Raw genomic sequence first — 8,760 nt, forward strand, 5'->3', positions numbered from 1 at the left:
CCTTTTTTTGCGGTTTTTAATTAGGTTTATACTAATTGATTTTGTAACCAATTGGCGTTATGTGTAGTGTAATAACGATTGGTCTAAAGGTCAATCGCTATTATCTGATAAAAGCGATTGGCTTTTAGACCAATCGATATAATTGCTCGATCGCTATAAAGTTTTTTTTACTATTGTATTGAGAAGACCAATTTGAAGATTTTTATGAATTTGAAGATTTTTATGAATAACAATGGTAGTTTGAGAAAATGAAGCTCCCTACTAATATATTTTTAGAAAATGTTCTCTATACTTTATTAATAAACTACTAGAAAGAGGGATCGGTCAAATTTCAACACTAAGCGCCTCAATTTCCGAAATTAGCTCTAGGTGTCCACTAGTTTTCCAAATGAAATTAAATTTCATTGGCTCTCCTTAAATTTGAATTGTTGGATTTATTAAATTCCTTTAATTCTCTCAGTCATGTAGCGTTTTTATGGGATCGATTTGGTCTAGTATTGAGGGAGATATCGGTAATTCCCGAAATCAAAGGAAATGAAGAATAGAGACAGTTGTTGTTCACGAAGAAGATGGAAAAAATATATGAAGACGCGTCTAGGCAATATGGGTCGTGTCCTATATGGGCATTGTCGCTCCTAGGCGTCCATGCATAAACCATGCGGTCGTTCACGGGACCTAGGTCCTTCTATCATTGACTCACGCTTGTGGTGTGTTGATTGAACTTGCATGGGCTTGAGCTTGTGTTCTACACCGAGGTCTAGGTCCCCTTGATTGTGGCTCATGCCTGGCTGGACCAACTAAATGCATTTGAGTCTACTCTCCCTTTTGTGTGGGCCTGAGCATAGGTTCCATGCCTAGGCTCAAGTCTTGAGGACTTTGACCGCAACGCTGGTTCGTTGACCACCTGGTAAGGCTCTATTAGTGGTTCAACCAACGACTTGTCGATGATATTTTTTGTTTATTTATTTTTCCAAATACTTACCGAACAAATAAGATAACATTAATAATAGATAAGTTTATCATAATTTAACTTATTTACCCACTTATTAATTTATTTTGTATATTTTGAGTTTTATAGTTCATAATTAATTATTTTTAGAGTTTGGTCGTTACAACATAATCTCTAAAATAATTATCAATTTCTATTTGGTTATACCTAACAAGCCCTCTATGAAAGAAAGTTGTTCATATCCTCGGGTATTGTTTATCATGATTTCCATGATTGGTAGAGGAAATTCGTCCTTAGGGAATAATTCTGGTCTTTAAAGTCAATGCAAACCCAAATCATTGAAACTGATAGGATAATAAAGAGGGCTTTTACCATGTCTCCCGAAAAATCTTAGTACATAGGGTGTGTTAGAATATAATTTATGAAAAGGTGTTAATAATGAATGAATAAAATTAAGCTCAATTATATAAGTTAAATTAAATATATATATATATATAATTGCTAAGTCATATCAAGTATATTAATATATTTAAAGATAACAACAAGGTGTTGTAGTACAGTGATAACTACTCTCACTTATCATATAGGTGACCAGGGTCTTATTATTTCGGGGAAGTTGCGCGCATCCGGCTGAGAAAAATACCGAAATTGCCACGTAGGCGAGTCCGGTATTATGTGCATGTGTGATTTTGTCATTTAATGAAGCGCTTTTGACATTATATAACTTCAGCATTTAATAGTCGCTCCTGTATTAAATGCATTCGACATTATATGAGGTGTCCGGTAATTGATCAAATGTGACATCTGAATAAATGTTTTCCGCTACCTAATAAATCTCAGCTCCAAATTGAGCATTCATTATGAACAATCTGACAAAGCAACATATCACCAATTTGGGATGGGTAATCTGACGCGGTAGTAGAGACATAACTAAAGAAGAAGTCAATATTTCCGTTGGTGAAGCAGATATGATCGTTGTTGTGCTTTGGAATAAAAGAAGATTAAAGGAAAAACAGATGGTAGAGATCTGGGTTCTCTTACTAATAAAAATACTTTCTCTCTACAAATATATATTTGTCTTAGCATATTTCTGTGAGAGAGTGTTTTTTTTATATCGAAAATCATTGTATCGCTTTTCCATGATTGTGAGTTCTTTGTAAGTTGATAGAGTGTCTATCAATAAGTGTTGTGTGTGCTAAGAGTTCAAACCAAACAGTAACTAAGTCATGGTTGTTCGATTATGTTTGTGTACGCGTTGTAATTAAACCAAAGCTTCTAGTGTATATCCTTCTCGAGATCGAGAAGAAAGGGTGACGTAGGAGAGTTTGCTCTGAACATCCATAAACATCTTTTGTGTATTGTGTTCTTCTCTTTTGCATCATTCTAATCCCGTTGTGTTACTTCAAGTTGAAACAAACTTTTCCGCACTTGAACCCGATTCAAGAGTTTGTGACGTCTTGTGAAGAATAGAAATCGATATTAACTTCTAATAGAGTTAATATATAACGAAGTGTGTGTAAGCGTTCAACTTTGTGAGACCCTCATCTCCATTGCCGATCCCGATCCTAACAAGTGGTATTAGAGCAACTAGTTTTTATTCTCAAGCATCCGAATATCATCATGTCTTCTTTCACCAAGCATCCTATGTTCAAAAGTGAAGACTTCATTGATTGGAAGCTACGTATGAACGTGTATCTGGCCTCGCTAGATGATGACATGTGGTATAACATTACTGACGGCCCGATCAAGATTGAGAAGGAAATATGTGATTGGACAAATGCTGATAGAAGGAAGAACAACCTTAATAACTTGGCTAGAAACGCTATATACGGTACTATGGATAAAAATAATTTTGCGAAAATCAGAGCATGTACTACTGCCAAGGAAGTATGGGAGAAGATCATTCAACTAAATGAGGGCAACGAATAAACCAAAGAGAATAAAATTATGGTTGTCACTCAGAAGTTCGATAATATTAAAATGCATCCCGAAGAAACGATGAACGAATTTGACGAGCATTTTACAAGCATTGTTAATGAACTTGCCATTTTGGGAAAGGCTTATGGCAACAAAGAAGTTATCGTCAAGGCGTTGAAGGCTCTTCCCAGTTCTTGGGACATCAAGTCAATGGTGATGAGGGAATCCAGAAACCTCCACAAGATCGAGCTACACGAACTTTTCGCTGATATAAAAGTCTACGAGTTTGAGATGAATTCGATAAATGAGGAAGAGCCATCAAATTTCATCATCACTAAAGCCTTAGTGACTGTTGAAGAGCCCTCTTCATCAACATCTGCAAAGACTGCTGAAAAAATCAGCGAAGATACGATGTCTTTACTTGTCAAGAAGTTTGGCAAATATATGAGGAATAATCATTCTAAATCATCTTTCAATAATAACTCTAATGACTCTAAGTCTAACATACAATGTTTTAATTGTGATACTCTAGGTCACTACAAGTCCGAATGCCGAAACCAAGGAGAGAAGACAAGAAGCCAGCTGATCAAAAATATACGGAGGATCATAAAACATCCAAGCATAAGAAGGATCAGAAAATGCTGCTGGAAGAAGAGAGCAAAAGCAAGTGGGCCGAAAGCGTTTCGGACTCAAGCTCGTCCAACGATAGTGATGATGAGAACATCAAATGCTTCATAGAAGATGATGAACATGAGGTACTTGATTTCACCTCTGATGAGTTTACCCGAGATGATCTAATTGTTACACTCAATTACATGGTCATTGAGTACAGAAGATTGTCAAACTCCTTTAATCAAATCATTTCAAAAAGCGAGTATGATAGTTCAAGTTGTTTATCTCAAATCAATGAGGCTGATGTTTCAACAAATGAGCTCTCACATGAGAATGAGAAGTTAAAGAAAATAATCAGAACTCTCTCTACCGAAAACCAAAGATTGGAATATATAGTTAAATATTGGACAAGATCTAGAGATGCGGTCAAGCTGATAATCAGTCAGCAAAGACCTGTTGGTCTAAAATCCGGTTTGAGATTCAACAATGCAAATCCAGATAAATTCAACAAAAGGTTGACTTCTGATAAAGGCAAGCGTAAATCTTTAAGTTTTGTCAAAGGAACGTCAACCAACACAGAATCCAATCCAAGCTGTGATGATTTGACTTCAAAGAATTAAGTGATTTATGTTAAGCCAACTTCAAACTAGCTGAAACCTGAGAGAAGGATAGCCAGTTAGTATGGCAAGGAAAAACTTGACAGGAAGTCAAGAAATGTTTACCAAAAATCAGTCTTTTAAGCTAAAGAATCATTAGCAGGTAGAGAGTAATCTGCCAAATACAGTATACACACACACAACGGGAAGCAGGGGCGGAGCCAGGATGAAAAATTACCTGGGGCTGACTCCAACTTGCACATCAGATTTAACTTTCTATGTTCCGTTTTTTTTCATGTAATTGATACAATAAATTAATAAATTCAAACATATAAAATAAAAGATGTATGAACATTTACTTTATGAAATTATGAAACAAAATAGTACATTCAAAACATTTAAAACACACATTATTGAAGTTGTGCCCTTCTATTCTTCTTAGAATAAAATTCTATAATTATTGTATCATTATCAATGTTTTCAGACAACTCTCGTTCAATATAGACGATCATAGAATCTGTTAAAAACTCTTCTTCCATCTTGTTACAAAGAGTTGTTTTCACGAGCTTCATAGTTGAAAATGCTCGTTCCGTTGTTGCTGTAGAAACGGGAAGAGTTAAAACAAGACGAATCAACCTGTCAATTAAATAAATATATTAGTATAAGTAAACATTATAACTATATTTCATAGATTATAACAAATAATAAAATTACCTATCGATCAAATTGTAGGTTTTTGACTTATTTGTCTCAACTAATCTTCGACATAATTCAGAAATAGTTGATAAATTCTGAAATCTTTCATTGACGGGCATGACAAACTCATAGTGAGCCAATTGTGTTCTCAAGTGGTGCAAATCTTGTGCATCAAAATCTAGATGATAGAATTTCTCAGCAAATTGATAGATGTGATCAACATTAAGAAGTTTAAAGTTGTCTTTAGGTTCCAAAGCACCACTGAGCTTAAGAAGTTCGACTGCCTCGTCCTTGAATCTACTATTGAGCTCTTCAATTTGAAAATCTATTGCAGCAACAAATACATCAAATTGATAGTGGTGCTTAACTGTAATCGAATCCTTTTGTTGACAAGAACGACTTCTACTAGATTTGTAACAAGCTTCCATCTGAGGTATCTCAATGTCATACTTTTTAGAAACTTATTCCACGCAACTGAGTAAATTATCAAACCCTTGCTCTCTCAAAACATGAAGCAAAGTTTTAGTAGTTGAAACATGCTCCATTGCATTTAAAATATCTAGAGATCTCTCTTGCAATGCTCGACAAAGTAGATTTGTTAATCCCATTATCCTTTTCATTAAGTGTAGAATGAATATAAAATCAAAAGACTTCATCGCAATCAACAAACCACTAGCTTCACCACGAATGGAGTTAGAAGACCCCTCATCCACCATATTTTCTAAAACAGTGATCACAGAGCCATACATATCAACCATGCTACAAAGTGAGTCAAAATTAGAACTCCAACGAGTCTTTCCTGGCCGTAATAAATTTCCAATCTGATTACAACCTCTACCGGTATCACGTTCACCAGTAGCTACCATATGTGCAATTTCATTTCTTTGAGCAGAATGTAACTCGGCATGACGTTTAGGAGATGCATTAATAAGAATACATATAGAATTCAATTTCGAAAAAAATAACCAAATAGATACCTCTTTTTCGGCAACCGCAATTAATGCTAGTTGAAGCGGATGAGCAAAACAATGTACATAATATGCACATGAACATTCTTTCAAAAAAAGAGCCTGTAATCCATTCCAAGAGCCACGCATATTGCTAGCACCATCGTATCCTTGTCCCCTCATGTTATGGATATGCAAGTCATAACGACCAAGAACATCAGATATTTCTTTCTTAAGTGTTGTAACAGTTGTATCAGCCACATTTACAATGGCAAAGAACCGTTCTCGTAAAACCCCATCAATATCCACAAATCTTAACACAATAGCCATCTGCTCCTTGTTAGATGCATCTCTTGCTTCGTCAACTAAAATGCAGAATTTGGCATCCCCGATTTCTTGGCGAATCTTTGTTCTCACTTGGTTGGCAATAACATTCAATACATCTTTCTGAATATCCGGAGAAGTATACTTTGCATTTTTTGGAGCATTTTCTAAGATAGTGTTTCCAATACTCTCATTCAATTTTCCCATAAATTTTATCATCTCAATAAAATTTCCACGATTATTAGAAGATGGAGACTCGTCATGCCCTCTCAATGCACACGCTTGCAAAGTGAGCCACCGAATGCTTTCAATAGTTGTTGTAAGTCGTAATCTGTTCTTTTGTTTTTTATCTGAAGACTGTGCATTCAGTACTTTGTCAATATGACAAGGGATATTCATTAGATTATCAAGATATTCAACTGCCCTATTATGTGGTGAAGTATTACATCCTATATGCATAACAAAAGAGCATTTATCCCCATCATTAACTCGATTCCAATATTTGAATCCATTTATTGTAAATGTAGGGTTTTGGGGCTACTTATGTTCAAACAAGAAACATGGGAAACAAAAAGCAGCATCTTTCAAAGGAGAGTATTCTAAGCACGTAAATTTCTTAAACCAATGACTTTGGAACCGTCGATTTTGATTTCCAAATTTGGTCGGCGGGTACTCATCCTTAATAGGTTGATATGGCCCCATCTTGATATAAGCTCGTCTAATTTCATCCCTTTGATTAAAAGGATATTTCCACATCAGAATACGTAATGATGGATCAGGTTCAAGAGAACTTACATCAACATCAATTCTAGGAGATTTGTTAGGTTCTTGAGCATGGATATTTGAAATATCGATAGTTGATTGATTACCCCCTTGACTTGGACATGACTGACCTTTTGGTTTAAAAAATGAGTTAATAGTTTTTCTTTTACCTTCCATACTTGATAGTTCTATTATAACCCTAAAAAAATTAAATAAAACACACATAATATAATTTGAAATATAACAGAACAGATTACATAATGCTTCGATTAGTTTGCGATTGATTGTTGATCAGAATTTGAAATATAACAGAACAGATTACAGATAAAAGAGATTAAAAGAATGAAACCTGTAATGGAGGAGGAGAGTTAAGCCGATCTTGCAATGCGTAACATTAGTTCAACTTCCACTTCCTCCGGTAACAATCATCGATCTCATATGTGCTCAAAAGATTTGATGGATGTATTAAACGTTTAAGAAGAAAAAGAATAATTGTGGGCATCTTTATAAGAAAAACTATAATATAATATAATATAATATATAATATAATAATATAATATAATATATTATATAATATAATATAATATAATAATATAACAATAACCGCCGGATGTTTTTTAATTTAATTGGGTGGAGCCCACCATAATTAAAAAAATATTTTAACCGGATGAGAAGTTTGATCATTCTTTAAAGGGACTTTTATTCACTTTTTCTTTTTTTTTAAATTTCATTGGGTGGAGCCTACCATAATAAAAAAAATATTTTAATAACTTGGGTGGGGCTGGAGCCCACCCTAGCCCCTTGGTGGCTCCGTCCCTGACGGGAAGTCCATCAAAATAATCAAAGTATGGATTCCCAAGGGACTAATCCATCACGGACCCAAAGAAAAATGGGTACCAGATTTGTTATTGTCTATTAATGCAGATAAAGCAGGACTGCAACGTGGAAGATTATGCATGACATATGGACAGCCGGTTGCTGACAAACATAGAATATGAAGGCAACAAACATGAAGTGGCTAACATCCTCACGAAGTCACTTGTCGAGTCTAAGTTTTTTTTACCTTAGACATATTTTAGGATTGTTAGATTACAATAATGTCTAAACTGATTTAATTATAAACTCGTCTGATTTTAATAATTTAGTTTAAATGATCAAAAAGGGAGAAATTGTTAGAGTAAATTAGCTAATTAACTTAGGATAATTAGCCAACGATTATAAAATGACCAGGTTTTGAATATTTATTTTAAATAATCAAAAAGGGAGAAATTGTTAGAATATAATTTATGAAAAGGTGTTAATAATGAATGGATAAAACTAAGCTCAATTATATAAGTTAAATTATATATATATATATATAATTGCTAAGTCCTATCAAGTATATTAATATATTTAAAGATAACAACTAGGTCTTGTAGTACAGTGGTAAGTACTCTTGTCTGTCACACGGGTGACCAAGGTTCGAATCTCACCAAAAGCAAAGTTTGTGCGTCCGGTATTATGTGCATTTGTGATTTCAGATATGACCGTTGTTGTGTTTTGGAAATAAAAGAAGATTAAAAGAAAAATAGAGTTCTTCTCTTTCGCAACATTCTAATCCCGTGTGTTGCTTCAAGTTGAAACAAACTTGTATGCACTTGAACTCGTTTCAAGAGTTTGTGACGTCTTGTGAAGAATAGAAACCGATATCAAACGAAGTATGTGTAAGCGTTCAACTTTGTGAGACCTCCGTCTCCATTGGCGATCCCGATCCTAACATGGTGCAAGACGATTCCACATATCAAGGTAGGAATGAGATTGGGTGTTTTCACATCACGATGTAATGCCCAATTTGTCTTGATTTCCTATTTTAGAACAAGAATGAAAATAAAACAATTGGATTTCGACTCCCCCCTTCTCGCTAGTCGATCCATACCTCTTCCTCATGATCTAAACCCATAGTGTATCGTCTCTAGTT

The 8,760-nt window shown here is 34.7% G+C and overlaps 1 protein-coding gene across 1 annotated transcript; it reads right to left on the bottom strand.

The window, feature by feature from the left end:
- Positions 1-5,231: 5,231 nt before the first annotated feature.
- Positions 5,232-6,248, bottom strand: LOC124918060 (zinc finger MYM-type protein 1-like). The gene has a single exon (XM_047458322.1). The coding sequence runs from the start codon at positions 6,246-6,248 to the stop codon at positions 5,232-5,234; it is 1,017 nt and encodes a 338-aa protein (XP_047314278.1).
- Between the last annotated feature and the right edge of the window lie 2,512 nt (positions 6,249-8,760).

Source organism: Impatiens glandulifera, unplaced genomic scaffold (genome assembly GCF_907164915.1).
Source record: "Impatiens glandulifera unplaced genomic scaffold, dImpGla2.1, whole genome shotgun sequence".
In the NCBI taxonomy this organism is placed as follows: domain Eukaryota; kingdom Viridiplantae; phylum Streptophyta; class Magnoliopsida; order Ericales; family Balsaminaceae; genus Impatiens; species Impatiens glandulifera.

Excerpts from the sequence above, each read along its gene's own strand:
- LOC124918060 (XM_047458322.1), bottom strand. The coding sequence starts at position 6,248 with ATGGGAAAATTGAATGAGAGTATTGGAAACACTATCTTAGAAAATGCT.